This window comes from Lates calcarifer, linkage group LG7_2, assembly GCF_001640805.2.
Source record: "Lates calcarifer isolate ASB-BC8 linkage group LG7_2, TLL_Latcal_v3, whole genome shotgun sequence".
Taxonomy (NCBI): Eukaryota; Metazoa; Chordata; class Actinopteri; family Centropomidae; genus Lates; species Lates calcarifer.
In genome coordinates, this window is record NC_066854.1 from 12,244,949 (window position 1) to 12,267,293 (window position 22,345).

The 22,345-nt window shown below is 39.6% G+C and overlaps 1 protein-coding gene across 8 annotated transcripts in view; it reads left to right on the forward strand.

Annotated features, from left to right (window-relative positions):
• The window catches only part of dmd (dystrophin), a 286,719-nt gene that overhangs the window by 249,538 nt on the left and 14,836 nt on the right, over positions 1-22,345 (forward strand). For all 8 annotated transcript variants that reach the window (XM_018671655.2, XM_051065872.1, XM_051065871.1 and 5 more), the window contains 10 exons: positions 8,998-9,059; positions 9,332-9,406; positions 11,815-12,016; positions 12,119-12,204; positions 12,843-13,000; positions 14,473-14,639; positions 17,123-17,234; positions 17,965-18,101; positions 19,711-19,749; positions 21,396-21,461. In XM_018671655.2, coding sequence (XP_018527171.1) covers positions 8,998-9,059; positions 9,332-9,406; positions 11,815-12,016; positions 12,119-12,204; positions 12,843-13,000; positions 14,473-14,639; positions 17,123-17,234; positions 17,965-18,101; positions 19,711-19,749; positions 21,396-21,461 — 1,104 coding nt within the window. The remainder of the gene's footprint in view (positions 1-8,997; positions 9,060-9,331; positions 9,407-11,814; positions 12,017-12,118; positions 12,205-12,842; positions 13,001-14,472; positions 14,640-17,122; positions 17,235-17,964; positions 18,102-19,710; positions 19,750-21,395; positions 21,462-22,345) is intronic.

The following is a 22,345-nucleotide window of genomic DNA, read 5'->3' on the forward strand; positions in this document are numbered from 1 at the left end:
ACACTGGTGAACACCAGGCACTGCTCATCACCTGGCTAATATCATAGCTACAGTCATGTCATGCTATTGGGCTGCTTCTCAGTATCAGGGATGGTCAGATCTGAGGGAAGGATGAATGCAGCCAAACACAGAGACGTAACCCTGCACTACGGTGCACATGACCTGAGACTGGGGTGACAGTTCATCTTTCAGCACTACAGTGACCCAAGGCATACAACCAAGGCAGTGCTGGAGTGGTTTGGGACAGGTCTCTGAAGGGCTTTTCACACTGCATAATCTTAGCCCAGTGCTATCCTCAGCCCTGGGCTAATTTACCTCCCTTTTCACACACATATTGTTAACCTAAATCCAGGGCTACAGGATTGACACTGCTCTTCTACCTGGCCTGGGCTGAATGTGTGTTTGAGCTACAGTTTATGAATGTTTCCCGTTTTGGTTAATATCTACAACATGCACAAGCACCCTTGTAGGCTACGCAGTGAAGAAGTTGTTTGATTGGACAAAGAAAGTGTGTGAAGTCCACTGTTTACTGTAGCATACTAGCCCCTATTAGCCCCATGTTTAGTTCAATTTTCAGGGGATAACCCTACAAACTCCAGGCTAACCCAGAGTGGGGCCAGCAAGCTCCAGGCTAAAATTTTAGCCCACTTTAGAATGTGACAGGATTGTGCCAGCGTGAAAACTTTCTTAGCTCGAGGCTAAATGCTCCCTTAACCCCAAACTAAGAGACCTGTTAGCCCCAAGCTAAGTGCAATGTGAGAAGCCCTTGACTGTCCAGCCAAAGCCCAGACCTAAACCCCAAAGAAGATCTGTGGAGAGAACTAAAGATGGCAGCTCACAGACCATTCAGTCTGACAGAGCCTGAGAGGATCTGCTAGGAAGAATCAGATTTTAATTGCTCAAATCCAGGTGTGCAAAGCCTGTAGAGACCTGCCCAAAGAGAAGGCTGTAATTGCATTACAGGGGACTGAATTAAGGGTTTGAACACCTTTGAATCTCTATATCAATTTTTGATTTTTTATACATTTCTAAAAATTCTAATAATGTGTTTTCACTTTGTCATCACAGGTTACAGAGCGCTGATCAATTAAACAAAATTTGTTTTGGTTTTTTAATCCATAGAATGAAATCTTCGACACAATAAAGTGTGTGTGGATTTCCATTTTTGTCCAAAAATGATTAAAAATGATATCAATGAGCCACACTGCCGCACTAAGTGACATGTTCCGTCATTAACATGAACATACTCTGTAGTTCATTTTAACACCATCCTATTGCTCTAAATAATCAGTAGAGCACTAAATGTGGATTAATCTGATTAGTCTCCAACAAATGCCCTGTTTTCTATGATTTCCTCCTGTTTGAGTAATGTTTGATAACAATTACAGTGGCTAGCTGTTTTAGGAAATTACAGAGTCTCTCTTAAAAATGAAACTACATATTTGTGAGCTGTTTTTAAAGATGTATATGTTCAGTCAGAGCCAGTGGGTTTGGGGCAGAGAGCCAGACATCAAAGAGCCACACTGTTGCACGTGTTTCATCCTAACCATGAACACACACTGTAGTGTGCAGCCAATGCTTATGGGGGAGTTCACAGTTTAAGAGGTAACTGTTGCAATTTGCACTGGATAGGAAAAATATTGAGAGATATCAGATTGTTGGTCTTTGTTAACAATAAGAATAGCTAGACATATCCTTTTATAAATCTCATGATGTTGAAATAAGATACAAAAGGGTTGTAATCCATCATTATGTAAATGATCACAAGGAAAATACAGTAATTACAGTCATCCTTTAGCTCTGTGTGATGCCTTAGGTTTTGTCAGTATTTTTAGGTTCTCTTTTACAAACAGCTTCCTCTAGTAACCCGCTGATGAACATGGCTTTCAAACTTTTTTTACCCACATTTTCTCCCTTTCACATCACATCCCTGTAGGCCATTGTCTGGGCTTATTCAGATGCCTAGTGTGCAGAAAACATTCTGTTGGAGCTCACTCTCAATGATGCAGAGGAAGACATCACCATAGCCCATAAACCACCTTTAATCATTCATCCAAGAACCATAATTGACTGCTGCAAGAAGTGACACTCACGTCTCTGTGCGAATCCATTACTTAAAACGCCTATCTGTCACTGCTGCAATAAGCTATTCAGCTGCCTGTTAACTGCAATATGTAACATTGTATGTTTTCACGTGTGGTTGTGTGTGTTTGATGGCGCGTGGTGTGTTATTGTTCGTGAAAGAATGACTGTAGTTCAGTCCAACTTTTAAGTAATGCTCTACAATGTAATGTCTTCTGTTTCTTGGGGAAAAACAAGCCTTGAGAAATAATCGAATCAGATTCTCTCTTTTTCTTCAGTGTTAGAGTAATCCAGGTGCTTGCTGTCTACACAGTGAGCAGTAAGTCAAAACAGCAGGACTGAACATGATGCAGATTTGTCAAGATGTGAACAAGCAGGCTACATGCTAAGAACATGGAGATGTACTGTAGATTATTTGATTTGATTTTTAGCATGGCTCTAGGGATGGAAATGTCAGTTGGCCTGCCACTATGCTCCTGACTGAAATGACTCAACAACTCTCAGATGGATTGCCATTAAATGTTCCCCGGATGATGAAGCTACTGTGTTGTGTGATCTCCTAACTTGCAAATTGAGTAAGATTCACATCGGCCTCAGCTGTACTTTGTCTTTTGTGCTAATTAGCAATGTTAGCATGCCAACAGGCCAAATTAAGGATGGTGGACATGGCACATTATACCAGCTTTACATCAGCATGTTAGCATTGTCATTGTGAGCATGTTAGCATACCAACATTAGCATTTTGCTGAAAGCACTGGTGTACCAAAATACAGTCTCACAAAGCTAGCATGACTGTAGACTGTTATGCAGTGTGGCCCAATGAGATATTATGGTTCACATTTTTTCATCCAGGTCTCCTCACATTATTTACAAATTCTCTATCCCAAATCATATGATGAGAGAATTGAGAATAGGTTCAGACATTTTCCTTTTTTGACGGTAGGGTTCAAATATGAATCGTGCTATTATTATTTGATAAATGTAGGTACATGTTAATATTATTTGATATATTTATCAAAAAGCTAAATATATGTATAGTATGCAGAGTATAAATGTCTAACAATAACTCAGTTGATGACTAATTGGCAGAATACTTTTCTGTTGATCAATGAATTAATTATTAGACCACTCATTGTAGCTCAAATTGTGTTTTAAGCTTTTGGTTAGCATTCTTCAGCTGTTTGATCTAAATAAGAGGGTTAGTTTAAACCATCACTGTCTGCTGGTTTCTGTGCTTGTTCACACGGGTAAATTGTGGGTGGGCAAAGTGGATGTTGAATGCTTTTCCTCTCCCTTGCCAGCTCAGCATGTAGTAGTTCATCTTTTGACAGTTTATGATGCATTATCAACATTTTGGCTTGTCCTGGGGCTATGACACATTTTTATGGAGACAGTGTCAGCTTTCAAAGAGCAGAAAAAAGAAAAACCTAGAACTGCTTGGTTCCTGCAGGCCACCACCGATACATGATTGTTCTGATGTTTTTTCTTTTTTATTTTCTTTAAAAAAAAATTGTGTGTGCCATTACACACATTGGGACATCTGCTTGAAGTAGAAGGGCTGAGGTTTGGATTTTGTGGACATACTGGAGGAATGTGTTTGTCTGTGTGAATATCTGTGTGCGAATGTTTTTAAAAATATGCATTATCTCCTGTTTAGGACAGGTGGGTGGTGTGGCAGAGATAGGAGCAGGGAATTTAATGGTTTGAAGTTAGTGTGTTAGTGTGTATGCACTATTGCAATGTAACGCAACACTTTATTAATCCCTGTGGGGAAATTGTCTTTTGGCTGGACTCCTGGGGGCCTCTGACCAAGGCAGTGGCAGAAACAGCTTAGCTTTGGGGTTTTTTAGGTTACCAAAACATCTGATAATAAACTTCTTAAACTACCCAGTAGCTTCTTCAGGATCTCCTGTACTAAAATACATCTTAGCAAATGCTGCTTTGAAGCTTTTAGGAGTGAAATCCTTCACATAAAACACAGTGATATTGCACAGATTTACAAGTTTCCTTAAAGGTTTCCTTTTTGTAGAAGTCAGTAAAACCTGCCTTTGATCAGGTTTAACTAAAGTCTCCGATGTCTGAGCTTGCACAGTAAAATGGATTCTGCATTATCTTACTAAGAGTTAAAGCTTTGGAGGACATCATTTAAACTCTAATGTAGTTTAAATAATGTTAAAATAAACAGCATAACATCCTTAACACGGGGAAGCAGTCAGAGAAATATAATGTAAATACTGTTACATTTTGGCTTTTGTGCCATTTCAGAGGACTCTTGGAATTTATAGGAATTTAGATAATTACAAAGCACTCTAACCAAATACAGTATCTATTGTTTTTGTGTCCAGGAGGGCACTGGGCTCAATAAAACAGCCTCTCACTAGATGATGTATTGTTATGTAAGTCATTGATTAATTCTTGGCCTTTGGGTTTAGAATCAGGCACTCGGTTTTATTTGAAAATAGAAGGGCTCCTAATTGTTGCCTTGCTCAAGGACATTTCTGTCACATTTTCCCAGCTAATCTTTAGAATTGAAGCCACCTCACTGTCAGGCAGATGGCTACTGTACATCTCTGAGCCACAGCAGTGTTCTGGATGGAAGCAGCTGCGTGTTTGATGCTGCATGGTTATTAGAAACATTTGTCCGAGTGGCTCAGAGCAGCACGTCAACGACGAGCTGAGTGACTGAGCCACTGTTTGCACAGACTCTGAGCTTAGAGGATTTTAAGTAGCTCTTCACCATGGGACCCCTCTCCTCATTATCTGGAGTGGGAGTGTGGGAGAGAGGCAGAGAGGCAGGAGACAAAAACAAGGGCAATGTGGAAAGAAAGTCAGCATATGGATTATTATTTGTAGGTGCTTTTCAGGACAAAGGTTAACTGCAGGTGTGTGTGTGTGTGTGTAACCAGCTTGACATGTGCTTTTAACAAGCTGGGCAGGCTTGCATTTGTGCACTGACACCTAAGGCCAGAATTATAAAGCAGAAAACAGCGCTTTGTCTGTGGAGGAACTGTGTTTTAAAACAGTTTTGCTATTTTTTGCACAGGATTGCTATTTTTTATCTGTTTGTTTTGTTGGCCACGGAATTTGCTTTTTTCCAATGATCCACAACACCCACTGTGGTTGCCCACTTTATACTCCTACTATTCACGTGTATGTGAGCCTGATCACTGTCTGTGTCTGGTTGTAGCTCTTAAAGATCTAAGAATATCTTCATTTTTGGAGAATTACTCAACTCAAGTCTGTTCTCCAGCTCCAGTTCTTGTCTCATTTTCACCTTCATGTCAGCAACAAAATGGCTCCAATATTTAATTCTAACTGCCACTACAATTAGAGATATTGCATGGAGTTAAATGGGCATTTAACTGTCCTATATTTAACTTAACGACAAAATCGTCACAGACACACAGATTGACACGTACTCTGAAATAGGAAGAGACTCTTATTTCCAGGAGCCAAATGTCTGTTTATTAACCATCTGACTAATAAAGTAGAAGGCACTAGAAATCATTTCTTGAAATTCCACTGTTCTCCATCTCCTGTGAGAGACTTCAAATCTTTGATGAGCTCTGAAGAGAAATATTTAACTTCAGTTAGCTTTATATAAACAGGCAACTGGGACATTCCTATCACATTACAGAAGTGTCTATCTGACGTCATTTTTACTGTGGTAGAGAACATCATTTTTGAATAAAATGGATGCACTTGGTTATTAATGCAGCCAGAATTAACCGTCAAGATTTTCTTATCATGTACAATATTTATTTCCACAGCAGCTAAGTGGAACTAATGACCAGGAAAATCAGCTCTTTGCTTTACAGTAACATCATTAGTTTTTGCTGCCATTTATTATAAGTATAGTTTTAATGATTCTTAGATGACATTTCGATTCTAAGTGGGTGTTGAGGATGCAGTGAAATGCAAATTAGAGCTCAGATCATGACACTCTGGGAGCTGGGATTGAAGAGGAAATGTTGGTAGGACATATGGTGAATGTAGGCTGTTGTGCACCTGCAGCAAACACGGACACCATATTTAAAGTAATACAAAGACAAATCAGCGGTCGTGAATAATCGCCTTATTCACAGCTTCTATAACTACTCACACCAGTTAAGGATGAACACACAATGACAGAATACCAGTGCTGGTAATACCACTCATGTTTGCAGTGTATGAAAGCAAAGACAGGACATGAGGACACAACTTTGAATACCTATATGTGAACTTTACCACTAAATACTTAATGTTGACATTCAAATCCCACTGCATTTACAGTATTAGCATATTGAACCTGTCTCTCTGAATCTGGAGGGTTTGAACATTGGTGAAATTCAGACAACAAAATTCCTGAATGGAATCAGTCCTATTAGCTTATACTGTATTGTGTCATTCATGTGATCTTGCCCCCTAATTACTGATTTTTAAAATTAGCAATTAATCTTTTTTTTCCGAGCGATTTTTTAAAATGAAGTTAGTAATATGTAGTTTGATTTAGTGCATTTATTGGACATGTTTGGGTTTATTTTTGCTGTAATGTTTTAGTGCAGATTTGTTAAGTGCACCAGTAAAGTAACACGTGCCTCCATGCAACCATGAACATGTATTATATAGTGTCTACATGCTCAAGTCTTAGGCCCTTTGTTGAAGAGGTATATGTTGCATATTTCTGTATTAATGTGTTTAATCCAGTCATCACAGCAAATCTGGAGCAAGGTTCAAATCCAACATAGAAAAACTGGGGAGAATTATCTGACCTGGGAGTATAGACAGTTTATGTTTAGGTGTCATCTTCTCAATTCTTTAGGCCTGTCTCTTTTCCACTGGCAGTGTTGTTGTTTTTGTGTCCTTTTAAAAGTTAAATTGTTGTCAGAAGTGCTTTATTCACCCAGTGCAGGTCATAGAGAAGTTAATTTGGTTAATTAGTGCTTACCCATAAGCAGGTGAATACACAGTAAAGGTTAAATGAAGAACATGCAGGAGATCAAATATATGGGAGGGTTTTTAGACCTCGACTAAGGAGCCAGAATTCTTCACATGTCATCGTTACCATGATTTATTCTGGTTACATGATAAAATACAAATCCCTCATTGCTGTTCTGAAGGCGTAAATCACACACAGACTCCCTTTTCACTCGTGCACTCCATCTGCTTGTCTCCAACACACAACACACACACACACACACACACACAGCTGAGTCTCCTGTGAGTGGCGAGCAGCAGTCACGTGGAGAGAATGTGTGAGGGCAGAATGATACAGCAACCATCTCTCTCTCTCCTTCTCCCTCTGCCTCCCTTCACCTCTCTGTGGCTGTGATGCTGGGAGGATGGAGCCTGTGTGGATTCAGGCCACAGTGGGTTGTTATTTTCTAAGATTATGAGATGGAAAGGAGAAACGTACAAACAAGATTAATGTCGTGGTATGGGATTTTGGGCAGGCTCATGTAATTCATCACTGACTGAGATTCATTTTGCTGTTACCTAATAGGATTTTATATCTCCTCTTGTGTTTTTTTTAAGACACAACTGGTGTTAGTGTGCAACCTAAAAGGCATATGTCCAAATCTTCCTATTAAACATAAAATTTACTGTCTACTGTGTACAACATCTCAATGTTTAGGCTCTTCTTAACTTCATACATCTCAGTTTGATTGTAGGTTTTGCTGTAGTATGTTAGTACAGTTTTATTAACTGCACCAGTAAAGTAACTCTAGCCTCCATGCAACCATGAACATGTAATATATTTTGCCTACATGCAGGTGCCTGTCTGTCTTTTGTAGTGCTCTTATGAAGAATGAGATTATCATCTATAATAGCAAAAACAGTGACAACTAATGGAGGCACTCCTCAGAAAATTCCCCTTCGTTTCTCATGTTTTAACTTGACAAGCACGACACACATTAAAGTTCATCTTACAGAGCTAATCAGAGATTAAACAAATGTTTTACACGGAAATTGACACAATTGCATTTATTTCACTGGTGACGTGTTTCTGTGATTTCAGGCTGTTCAGTTTGACTCCTGTTCTGCCTGACATGCATTTAAACAAAGCTTAAAGTAAAATTAGTTACTAAACCCAACCAGATTCATCAGATAGGAATATTATACAGAACTTAAAATGATAAACTAGAGCTATGATATCTATGATGGACTTTTCATCTACTGTCTTAGATTTTTGGTCCTTTGATGAAATATAAATGTCAACTATGGAATGGATTGTCATGAAATTCACTACATTTGGACATTAATGTCTCCTTCAAGATTAATTGTTTTAACTTCTGTTATAACTTCTCATCTAGTGCCATTGTCAGGTCCTGTAAGTCTCACCTACGTACTTAGTGTTGAGTCTTGATTTGTAATTGTTAGTATGTTAACATGCTTAGCTATTTACCATATTTACCTTGTTACCTGGTAAATACTATACCTGCTACACATTAAGTATGTTAGCATTGTTATAGTAAGCATGTTGCCATGCTAGTACTAGCCTTAGCTCAAAGTACAGCCTCGTAGTGCTGTTAGCATGGCTGACTCAAACTGAGTTAAATGACCCAGAAGTAAAAAAGTACCCATGCCAGTAAACTCTATATTTACATCTAAATATAATTTACTCTGCACCCCTGCTCAGTTGAGACTGATGGGTCTAACATTTTACAGATAAGTTTCTATTAAAATGTGATGAGGTTCTTGATATCAGGAGCTACTTTGGCTGCCACAGGTAAAACCCACACAACTCATTATTTGTCACTCACCAGCTTTGTACATGCAGTTGCAAAATCATCTATATTTCATATTAGCCACTGCATTTAAGTAACAAATTCTGGAAAAGTTTCAGCATAATAATTTCACCATCATTTAGTAGGGCGTCATGATTTGACAGTTGATCTGTTTGGTCTGACCAGTCTGTCTCTTGTCACCTTCCAGCCACCAGACCCAGACAACATGCTGGGACCATCCCAAGATGGCCGAGCTCTACCAGTCTCTAGGTAAAATGCATATTCTCACACACACTTTCTATCTGTTTGCAATTTAACCCTAATCCTGTGTCTTCTCATAAATTCATGAATTGAACTGTGAAAACAGTATGCACTATCACTTTGTGTTTAACCACAAGACTGAATGACCGCCAGGATGAAATTAAGACAGCTCTTAAGTTTTGTTTGAGTCAGAGTAATGCAGTACAACTAGTAGAAGTAAGAGACTCCACTGTCTCTTTGCTTTGCATCTCTAACTGTGGTCTTCTTGTTTCCTTCTTCAGCTGACCTGAACAATGTTCGATTCTCGGCCTACCGGACAGCCATGAAGCTCAGACGCCTGCAGAAGGCTCTCTGCTGTAAGTACTTCCTGTCTACAGCACTGTTTGGAGCACCATATTAATACTTGGTCGGGCCTCAATTTGATCTAAAAACGGCCTCAATTCTGCGTGGCATTGACTCCACAAGCTGTTGGAAACCAGTTTTAGACAAGTTTTGCTTTGTGACATGGTGGACCACAATGCATTAGCATTACAAGATGTTAATTGTGGCCACAAAGGCATATACATGGTCAGCAACAATACTCAGATAGATTGTGACATGAAAACAATGATTGATATTAAGGGGCCAAGGAAAGATTCCCCATGCTGCTGACACAGGGCAGATTTGGTCCAAGTTCTGACCCTACCATCTGCTGCCTCAGCAGACACTGAGATCCATCAGACCCAGCTACATTTTCCAGTCTTCAGCCTGTGCCCACTGCAGCCTCAGATTTCTTGGCTGACAGGAGTGGAACCTGACATGGTTTCTTGCTGTTGTATCCCGTCCACCTCTGCTCATCACAGTTATAAAGAGTGCTTATCTGAGTTACCATAGCCTTTCATTCTCCTCTGACCTCTCTCATCAACATTCCTAACAGGATATTCAAATCAAGTCAGTTTTATTTATATAGCACCAATTCACAACAGAAGTTATGTCAATGCACTATTCACATAGAGCAGGTCTAAACTGCACTCTTTGTAGTGTTATTTACAGCCAGCAGTTCCCACCATGAGCAAGCAGTAGGCGACAGTGGCAAGGAAAAACTTCCTTCCTTTGAAGTAAAACTTCCTTTAAGTAAAGGAAGTGAACTTTAGAGACTGTTGTGTATGAAAATCCCAGGAGATCAGCAGTTTCAGAAAACAATCATACCTTAGTCGAAGTCACTGAAATCACATTTTTCCCCATTCTGATATTTGATGTGACCATTAACTGAGGCTTCGTTGGCTTTGAGGCTTGTATCTTCATGGATAATTGCACGAATAAGCAGGGTACAGGAGTTCCTAATAAAGTGCTCTGGGAATGTGTGATGTACTTGTATATAACTCTCCTGTATGTGTGTCACATAGGGTTTTTGCTTCAAGCACACCCCTTTATCATCACAAGTGCTCCTCTCATTGTGTTCCAGCCCTCCTACACTCCTCCTTTGTTCTTCCATCTCCCTGTCTCCTTCTTCAAATCACTTCATTTGTTGTGCCGTTGTTCTTCATCATCTCCTCTTCTCTGCCTCTTTTTCCTTTTCTCCTCTCTGCTCTTACAGTCTGTATGCGTGTGTGTGTCCATATGTGTGTTTACTCATCCCTCTTGTCTTTCGCCGGTGGATCTGTAGAGAGTGTGACCGCCTACAAGCTGTTATGCATGTGTGATATGTTTTAAGGCGTATAGCTGGTTGCAGCCATACAGCACACAGCCACTATTTGTGTCAAGGTGTTCTAAAAATAAAAATGAGCAGAAGCTGAAACCAACACATTTTGTAGTTTTGCTTAAAATGAGATTTAGTTTCTGTTGATTGACTAATTATTGCAGCTCGACAGTCATTTAAGATGTAGAAACCTGGACTGCAGTATATTTATGACAAGAAGAAACTAAAATGTAAAAAGGATTTTTTAAAAAGAAGAATACAACAATGATAGTGACAATTTAACAAGAAAATGGACATGGCTCATTGAAAGTGTTTAATAATATATTCTATGCAAAAATAGAAGTTGCTGACTGCCTATATGTGTGAGAGACCACGTCATTGTTCTCCCTCTTGATTTAAGATCAACAATAGCTTAATTTACTAAGGGCAACAGAGCATGCAGTGATGGACAGTGCATTTTTGGAACATTGTGGAATGTGTTGTTAAGTGCAATTAAACCCTTTTTTTTATGTTTGAACAGTTTGAATTAAAAGTGACAGTATATAGTCTGTGCGCCTCTGTCATTGCTGTCCATTGTGACCATTGTGTGTGTTCTTGGAAGAGGATAAAGAAAACTGCTGGTGTGCCAAAAATAAAAGTTGGCAGTTTTGTGAGTCATAAAATTCACAGGACAGCAAACTTGCAAGACAGCATCTGAGAAGTTGCATCGGCAGATTGTAGATGGTATAATCAGACCTTGTTTCTGCAAATTACATTCAAAACATTTACTAGTAAAATAAATGTCCAGTTTGCAGCTTTCTGTCGATTAATTCTCTAAATTCAGATTCAGACATTAATTTGCCTTCAGTCCTGTAGTGGACTTGATGATTGATAAAGATGAATAATGTTACATTCTGTGGATCCCTGGAGTAAAGTCCTCTTCGTGCTATTGTCCTTGAGCGGCACTGCACTCAAGGACACTTAGAACATGAAGGGTTTGAACCCAGCCAGTCCTGTTGAAGGACAGTCTGAGCTCAGCAGTAGGGTGCACTGATGCCACAGATGCGTGTAAGAGCTAACCATCCTCCTCTGTCTTTGTGTCTGTAGTGGACCTGCTGAGCATGCCAGTGGTGTGCGAGGTGTTCGACCAGCACGGTCTGAAGCAGAACGAGCAGCTGTTGGACATCTCGCAGCTCGTCACTTGTCTCACCAGCCTGTACCAGCGGCTGGAGCAGAGCCACTCCCACCTCGTCAATGTCCCGCTGTGCGTCGACATGTGCCTCAACTGGCTGCTCAATGTCTACGACACGTACGTACAACATGCTCTGCACACACACACACACACACACAGAAGAGTTTCTATTATTTCAGTGATATTTAACATATTCTAACATGTTGTTTTGGGTGGTAGTGGTCGCACCGGAAAGATCCGGACTCTGTCATTCAAAACTGGAATCATATCACTCTGCAAGGCTCACCTGGAGGATAAATACAGATGTAAGTTTGTCATTCAGTCATTCAGGTTAATTGTCTTATGTTCAAGGCCATCATTTCTTTTTTGTTTGAAAACTATTAGTTATTTGTTCTTGGGCAGAAAATGAGTTACTATACACAGTAATGCATCATTATTAATGATGTATCTGTCACAGGAGACATTTTACTGTCTTCTTCCAGTGCAGATCTGTAGTGCAAATGAGATGAAATAGCTGCTCTCCTGGAGAGTTAACATATGTCAAGATATCAGTGTGGGGTATTTACATAGAAAACAATATGCACTATGTCTGTGGACAGGGCAGCAACTGAATCCAAGAGACAAATCACACTGGTGCCATTTTTTTCATTCAACCCAGTAAATTTAACCAAAAATGCAACAATGTGGCAGGTCTCCTTCCACTCCCTTGCTATAGCCCTGTCCACCTTTAGAACATCTGTACTTCTCCTTAATTCACCATCTGCCTTTTCTCTCCTCTTTATCTATTTTCTCTCCATGTGTTCCTCCTCGCTCTCCCTTTCCCTTCCTTTGTCTATTTTGTCCTGTCCTATCTCCTCTTGTTTGCCATTTTTCCCTTTGCCTCCCACCTCCACTTCTATCTTTCTCCCTCTCTCCTTCTCCTCCTCATCTTTCCCTCCTGCAGTTTTGTTCAGACAGGTTGCCAGTGCCACTGGTTTCTGCGACCAGCGTCGCCTGGGCCTCCTCCTCCACGACTCCATCCAGATCCCCCGGCAGCTCGGTGAGGTCGCCTCCTTTGGCGGCTCCAACATCGAGCCCTCCGTCCGCAGCTGCTTTCAGTTTGTACGTCACACACTCTCAAACACACATTCAGTCAGATCTAACTGTTTCAGTTTGCGTGAGCAATTTAGTTTGACTTTCTACAGAGTCATGGACAGTAATAATGAATGTACACACTAATAATAGTAGCAACAGGACTGCATTTGCACGGATGTCTATTTGTACTAATGCCTAAGGCCCCCTAGATGAAGGCCACATATTCCCACAGCCCCACCAAGCATCCAAGTGTTTGTTTACTTCAGGCTAAATTAGGTGTATTTATAGAAAGAAACTGGATTGTCACAAAGAGCTACACTGAAAATAAAGGGCAGGACATTGATAAAACCAAGTGTAAGAAAAACAAGAGGGAGAGCAAGTGAATCACAGTAAATATGGTCAGTGGGGGAGAGTGTGTGATTATGGTGGGTGAGAGTGAATGACTGTAGGGATCTTCAGTGATGAGTGTGTGAATGTACATTTTATGAGAATATTTCAAAAATAGGAAAGGATGAACACAATATGTATACCTGCACATGGGTTTTAAAATGATAATAATAGCATGTGACAGTTTGACGTTTTTCTCTTAAATGTATCCTCAAAGTGAAACTATTGTCGTATGTTGTGAAAAGGCAAAAGTACAGAAACTGAGCATTCTCTAAATCCCTCCCCCAAACATCGATCATCCAATCATGCTTAGATCTATCAAGCATTATGCATGGGGCTTCAGTAAGAGAGAAAACTAGCATATAGAGAACAAATTAACAACTTATTTTTGCTTGAGCACACCCCCTGCAATAATATAAAACATGTAATCAGTGTAATCCAGTCTGACAGAGAAGTAGTGTTTCTTCTGCTACTGACATTGTTACCTAGTTGCTCTGCTTTAATTAACACTTAAGACTGGGACCAATCAATTCATAATATAATGAAGCGATATTTAGTGATAATTTAGTTTTGTTTTTCAGATATAGTCATTTTTGAAGTCGAATAGCCAACCATTTTGCGTATGAGGTGAGTTGAAGACGTAATTCCTCAAAGCAGCTGACAAATACATTAAGATGAATTACTCTTTTTTTAAGAAAAGAGTCAGCGATTTCCTAAAACAGCTGTGTCACTGTAGTTTTGAACAAACAGGGGAAAATAGTGCATTTGTTGAGGATGATTTTGGTGGAGGATTAATGCTCTAGTGAGTATTTGGGGCAGCAGGATGGTGTAAGTGGGACTGAGTCAAACTAAAACTACAATGTCTATGTTTGTGGTTCATGGTAATGAAAGAACAGGTCACCCAGTGCAATAAAGTGGCTCAGAGTTGTATATGTTTTAGTAGTTTTTAGATACCAATGGAACACTATGACACAGAGGAATAAGATGTATCAGACTTTGATTCTCACTCAATATTTGCTAATCGGATGCGGCAGTAGTATTATGACAAATGTTAAAATCAAATGTAACTTTTTTATTGTCGTACTGTGCTCCCTGTCCCTTTGTTTCCCCAGGCCAACAACAAACCAGAGCTAGAGGCAGCCATGTTCCTGGACTGGATGCGCCTAGAGCCCCAGTCCATGGTATGGTTACCCGTCTTGCACCGCGTGGCCGCTGCTGAGACCGCCAAGCACCAGGCCAAGTGTAACATCTGCAAGGAGTGTCCCATCATAGGATTCAGGTCAGTAAAGTCACACCATCACAGCACAACCACTTTTCATTTTACAATAACAAATATATCTCAGAGAGTTCACTATTTTTAGTTGGGCTTTATGGGTGAATGTTCCAGACTGAATCCACCTTCTGAGCAGCACATCATAATGTCCAACATGAGCAGATATTGGACTCATTTCACTGTAGACCATTATGTTCTTCATAAAGAAAACATACAACTCATTTTCAACTAAGACCAAATTGGCAGGCTCCCTTGCTGGCTCCACAAAGCTATTCTCTTTATCAAGACTTCCAGCAACCAGATGGTTTAGTTTTTAGTTTTTTATTTATTGTTTGGAAGTATTTTGGATTTAGGGTGAGTGATTTTAAGAAGAAATCAGATGCAAAGAGTGACAAAGACCGAAAAGCAACACAACTAACCTGTTCAACCACCTGAAAAAAAAACATAAACTGCAGTGGGGTGAATGTATGAAGGCCAAGAGGAATACATTTTAATGTAATTCTGGGTAAAAAGTTTTGGTACAATTTTATGCACTGTGAAAAAGGACCAGTCTTAAGTGTAGATGTGAAAGTCGTGCTCTGTTTATTTAACACGAAAGAGCAGTAAAAATATTTTGTCCATAAAATCAATGAATAATTGTGTAAAATAATCTTGATTATCATTTTCATTGATAATCGTGTAGCCCTATTTTCTGCTCATATTGGGCCTTATGCAAGAACCACTCATATGAACATGTTTGTTGTGTCATGTATGAGTGATTTAGGAAGTCATATACAGATATTACACACATCAAAAGTATTTAAATCTTTGGTCTTTAATCAATAGCAGTGGTTCTAGATTACACTTCTTCTGTGGGTTTAATGACACAGGTGGAGAGAAAGCTAATGTCAGTGTCATTTCAGAAAAATATTAGCTGCCATTATTAAAGTGACACACCTTGTCAAGCCACAGACTGCTAATTGATGTAATTACTGTTAGGAGGAGTAAAGCTTATCATCTTGTGGAGACAGATGCATTTACACCTTTTCAGCATCTGGCCAGAAGGCATCTCAGATTTCCCCCACTGGTGGTTTGACCAATCAGATTTCAGTCTTTCTTGAATGCCTTGGATGTATTTACACTCAGCCTTTTTGAAGTTGAACAGCTGTCCGATCAATGTAACTGATGCTGCAGCCCATGTTTACAACAAACCAAACCGAATACAGCATGAAATACAACAGATACAGTTTGTCAGTCTCTTGGTCCACCATTTCAGTTCAGACTAAAATATCTCCAGCACCTAGTCAATGAATATTATTGAAATTTTGTACAGACTTAGAGTTAATCCATAGTTGTCCAGTACTTTGGTTTATGACCAAATACAAAACTAATGACATTCCTGTCATCTGCTGTATTTGTGTCTAATGCAAATTAACATTAAACAGATAAACAAAAATGTTGAACATTGTAAACAATGTACCTGCTTAACGTTAGCATTGTCATTGTGAGCTTGTGAATATTTAGCTCAAAACACTGCTGCTCCACACAAAGTGGAGGCAGTTGTTTTTGGACCCTTAATACTACTACTACAGAAAAAAGTAGGAAAGGTTTAGGAGAAGAATAGAAAGTTATTCCTGCATGAGGCCCATTGCAAGCTTGTACAAACATGTTGTTTGTTACTATTCCAGTTTCATTCCATCTGCCATCACATCTTTAAATAATCTCAGTAGAAGGTAGTGGTGTTTGTTTGTTGTGGTGTTTTTTTGTTTTTCTTTTGCATAAATGTGTGTTTCTGTGTTGAATGTTATTTGTTAAATGTGCGTACAGACTGTGAAAACTAATTTTCCCCTGGGGACAATAAAGTATGAATCTGAATCTGTATCTGAATCCAAAAACACATTAACTTCACACATTCCATCAGTGAGATTGCTCTCTGTCACCAGACTTGAGCTCAAGCTGTGAAGAGGCTTGTGAACCTATTTGTTGCCTTAATCTAATTCAGCAGCAGTAGCAGGGCAGTAAAACAGCCCACTTGTTCATATGAATGATTGATGATATGATCATGATGACAGAACTGCAGTCATTTTTGTAACTGCAGCCCTTAAAATACAGATGGAACCAAAGAGGCTTTTTTTGTCAACTAAAGGTTGGGACCTATAAAAGGTGGTGTCTCTCCTCTATTGTTGAGGGGCCCCTTCATGACAAGACCAGTGATACATTTTAATCAGAGTCCCATTGCCAGAGAATACATTTCTTATTTAGGTACTAGGCTGAAAGAACTTTAACTGCTTCAACCCTGGAGAAAACAAAACTGTAAATTTCCCTCTTTTGTTGACACTCAACCGTTCTTTTCTGCCTCTCCCCTTTCCTCCCTTTTTTCTCTTTACTCTCTTTCTTCTACTGTCTTTTATTTACATTTACTCCTCCCATTTTTGCTCTCTCCTTCTCCTTATGTCTTTCTCTCTTTACTTTCTTGACCCACCTCCCTCTTTTTGTCTTTCTTTCTCCAGATATCGGAGTCTGAAACACTTCAACTACGACATTTGCCAAAGCTGCTTCTTCTCTGGTCGCGTTGCCAAGGGACACAAGATGCAGTACCCCATGGTTGAGTACTGCACTCCGGTATGAACCAACATGTTAATGAAATGTACATGAAAACAGTGAACACTCACAATTCCACAGTAGCCTCAGTGCTGTGGAGTATTTTCGCAGCCCATTGTTTTTTATAGCTCAAAGCTACTGTTTTGGTTCACTCATACTGTTCTTACATACTACCTCCTGAGCACCAAACAGCAGACACAGTTAGAGACTAGCTGGTGAACATATTGAGGCATTTAGCAGCTATAGAGGAGTTGGTTGAGAGGAAAACAGAGGTTAAAAAAAAACATGTTGGCTACAACAACTTGATATGACAATAATATGTTAGTGCTTATAGTGGGTTCTGCTGCCCCCAGGTGGCCAAAAAATAATTACTGCAGATTTAAATTCCTGGACTATCACAGAATTTATAACTAAATATGGCTGCCAGGGAAAGTCAGGAGAATACATAGATATTTTACAAATGACTGTTGAAATGAAAACACCAAAAACACCTCCTTTTTAAAGTGTGTATTCTTAAGCCCCAGAACCAGGGCTAAAGTGGACACTGAAGCCCTCATAAACCTGTTTCCTCTTTGTTGTAACTGTAATGACACACTTGGACCTGACAATGAGGGCATTGACTTCACTTCTTTGGATGTGTGAATAAAGTCAAAAGGGCCTGAAATAAATGAGTGGCATGCTCTTAACGGTGTGTTTGTGCCCCACTCCTGTATAGTGAACAAAGCCACCTTTGTGCCCTGTCTCTCTCCAGACTACATCAGGGGAGGATGTCAGGGACTTTGCCAAGGTGCTGAAGAACAAGTTCAGGACCAAGCGCTACTTTGCGAAACATCCACGCATGGGATACCTGCCTGTCCAGACAATCCTGGAGGGAGACAACATGGAGACGTGAGTCTCTCTCTCTAACATACACACACACACAAACAGGACAAGAAACTAGGTTTTATTACAAACTGACAGACACTTTCTTTGATGTGACCTAGAACAACACACTCTCAAAATCAAACACACTCACAGGTCTCTGACTCACTTAAACCAATGCATACACACAAAGCAAAACATGCATGCAATGTGGTTTAACCATAGTTTGATAACAGCAATTTGGCTGTGATAGTGTTTGTGCAGTGTTCTGTGTGTTTTCATGTGTCTTGAAATATGTGTTCCATATCAGTTGATTGTGTGTTTGTGTGTGTGTGATGCTTATTTTTGAAAGATGTGAGAAAACATAGTTTGACACTTGAAATCAAAGGTTCAGGAGGAAAAGTTTGAAAAGAGTTAGTAAAATAAATTCATTCATGATTCAGAATCACAATAGTCGAATTGACCAATACTGACATATGAGAGCAAAGGAAACTTTTCTTTATTACATTACAACACTTTTCAATAAGGATTCCCCTGTATTTTAAATATTTATGACCAAAGTATATACAACAGATGTTCCAGGTGAAAAATTAACTTGTCAATGCTAAAGGCATAGTCATGGGGATGGATTTCAGCACCCCAAAAACTCACAAATAACATTTTATTTTTAGTTTTTTTGTTGTTGTTTTTTTAATGCCATAAAAAAACTACAATGTGTGATAACTACAATTTGTGCAAGACTATTTCTTGGCCGGAGTCCCCTTCAGTTGCTTGGCAACTGCTCAGAGCCTAAAAATAGTCCCAACAATAGTCTTGGTAAGAAAGTGAGTAAGCACATTTCTCAAAATGTCAGACTATTCCTTTAAAATGTAACACCAGCAGGGATGATGAATATGCTCTTCTTTGTCATACATGATAGTTGGAGTGTTGGTCAGGCAAAAAAAAAAAGAAAACTGAAGATGTCACCTTTGGATGTGGGAAATTATAAGGCATTTTCCACTATTCTCTGACATTTTAGGGAAAATCAGATGCTTCCAATTTCAGTATCTCAAAATCCCTCTGTGAAACAACTCAACCTTCCCTGGAACAAACATCATAACATAAATTGTAGCTGGCTATGTCATGTCTGTGTTCTCTGTTGGGCTAAGTATGAGACATTTTAGACACAAAATTATCCCTATATATACATTATTATCCTCATTTCTTAAAGGAGCTATTTGTAAGTTTTTTTCTCAGCAGAGTCATGTTGTGCTGCTTTAAAGAAAAATATACTCACTTGTTAGTGCATGCACACATTAAAGTGGTATATCTCACGTCATGTGAGTGTTTTGTCATATTTGAAATGGTCTGTTGTCCTGCTTGTTTTACTAATGACATTTAAATTGTTTTATAGAACCAGGCAGGACAATCAGTGATAAATTCATGATGACAGTTGTTTGTTGTGTGTGTGTGTGAGACTGCCCATGCATGTGCCTGTGCAGTAGAGTCATATTTTATCACACTGTCTTCAGTATACGCTCACCTCCCTGCCCCACGTCTGCCTCTGCTGCCTTCCATACTACAACTCCGACCATGCCTTGCTGTGCAGTGTCCTCCCACTTCCTGTGTCATCATCTCACGTTTTTTTGTCTTGCAGTCCTGTCACTCTGATCAACTTCTGGCCCGTAGACCATGCGTGAGTACCTGGCTCGCACATGCACGCGCACAGACATACATACTCACTCACTCACACACACACACACACACACACAACACACAACACACACATTTAGTCACATTTGTGGAGACATTCTTGTACATCTATCTTTGTGGGGATGTTCCTGTACACCTATCTTTGTGGGGGCCGGCCATAATGCTTTTTCTAGCCCCTTACCCTAACCTTAACTCTAACCTAAACCTAATTCTAACTGTAACATTAAAATCAAGTCTTAACCCTTGGGCAGCCATCTTGAGGGACCCGACATATTGATCCCCACTTAGGTGTCAGACCCCACAAGTATAGTGGGCTTCCAGTTTTTGGACCCCATGAATGTTGTAAAACACCTCCACCCTCACACACACTGAATCTGTTCACTTACTTTCTGTCAGTCTCGTGTTCAAATATTCTTTCCCTCAAACACACACGCACACGTACACAATTGTATTCTTTTAATCACAAATTATTTTTCTCTGTCTCTCTCTCTCTCACACACACACACACACTCACACCTCTACCCATTTCACACTCATTGTGTAGTGTCATTCTGTTTATAGTCGTGGTGGGTTTGCCTCTCACAGTTTCTTGCTTGCCAGACCTATGATTTAGGATGAGTCACTCCTGTCAGTCATTTTCTGAAGTGATTTTGAGCTGAAATTAACCTGTTCAAGTGAAGAATGCAGCAGTACAAGACTCACAAATGGGCACTTACTCTGATTTTGTGGTAAACGCAGGTCACGTTAGTAGTTAAAACACAATTTTATTGTGGAAACTGCTGTATTTCATTAACTGTGAACTGTTATTCCCACATATTGATTATTAATGTGGCCAACAAGTCCTGCATCTAAAATTTTACTCAAGTAAAACTACAAATAATAGTAGTCAAATGTATTTGAAGTATCAAAAGTGATAGTATTCTATTATTACCAATGCACTAACTTGTAAGAAGCATTTTAATTTTGTAAAGGTGGAGCTATATTTTAACAATTTTATGTACTGTTGGGTAATTTAATCCAACAATACATACATTTTTATAGACTAAACATATTTTACTTGAAAAATCATAATTTTAAAAGTAACTTTAGCTGTGAAAGAAATGTTGTGAAGCGTTTTCTGCGTTTCCTGAATTTTCCCTTATCCATCCACCTTTACATTGACACAGAAACTCCACTCCATTTAGCCTCTTAACAGCTAAAACCACCAAATGTCAAGGTGCCCCAGTAAAGGGAAGTTTTCAGGATTTTAAAGAGTCACATTCTAATTTCTTAAGGACTAAAACACGGTAGGAAAAGTTGTTGGAACCCTCAAGAGTCTCCTGGTTAATGATGTCAAAGTACTCATCTTTCCCTCAGCAGACGAGGTGTAAGATCTTAGATGTTACATTTCTTTTGAAGTGAAGGCAAATGTATTCCAAGCCGAGAGTGGGGGGTACAAGCAAGGATCTTATTTACAAAGCATTTCACACTGTCACACATCTGTGCCCTGTACTGTCGCTCCGTTCATGGCTGTCCTGTGGATTTATGTGGCTTGTGTGTGTGGGCGCTGGGATTAATGAGTCCCTCCTAGTCGCATTCATGAGCCCCATCTCTCTTTTTTCTATCTGTCTGTCTCTCTCTGTCTCACAGGCCTGGATCATCCCCTCAGCTCTCACACGACGACACACACACTCGGATTGAGCACTACGCCAACCGGTAACACATTATCTGTATTTAGCAGGGACTCCTCACAGTGTTGCGAACAGGACGCAGGGATGCAACCTTCTTTGTGCTTTACTTTTATTTTTCCTGCCGCTGTCCTCGGCCCTACGAGCGTCACAGATAATGGCTCCTCCAGAGATCCCTCCCAGACACCAGAAACATTGTGATTGATGTGATTTGGAATAATGACTTTGGAGAAAATGATAAAACACATTTCCTGCACTTAGATGTCTGTCTTCTCCCCCACTGTGCTCATGCTACCCTTAACTCACAGGGGATCAGTTGCCCTAATTCTTTGTTGACGCAGTTCTGGGGAACTTTCAGTCAACATTCTCATGATCATTACATTCAGGATATTTCAAAGTTAATCATTAAAGAACTTTCCTTTGTTTTAAATCTGTTAGTCACTAATCAGAGGTGTTTTTACCTCTGAACAAGTCTGATTATTCTCACTTATTGAAAATTCCCACCCACCAGGATTTGAAACAGATGTTAAAATCAGCCGAATAGGTTTGTCAGTGACAGATGGACATGAAGCAATATGTTTTCCTTATCCTGTTCGCAACTGAGTGAGTCTGTTTCAATTTTTAGGCAAGCAGTCTTATTAAATGCTAATACTGATGATGTGAACTTACTTTTCAGGCATGCGTCATATACAGTCAGTCCAAAGTATATTTGTTTTTACTCATGTAGTTGGCATATGGTTTTAATATAGAGGCAGATTTATGTCAGTATCTTTGACATTACACTGAAGATGAGTTATAGATGCAGCCGTAAACTGTGTGTTTGAGGTAAATGAGTTGTCAACAACCACAACTGAAAATACACAGTAGCTGTAGCCTTCAGTTAGTTAAAACTAATGCAGTGTAATACAACAG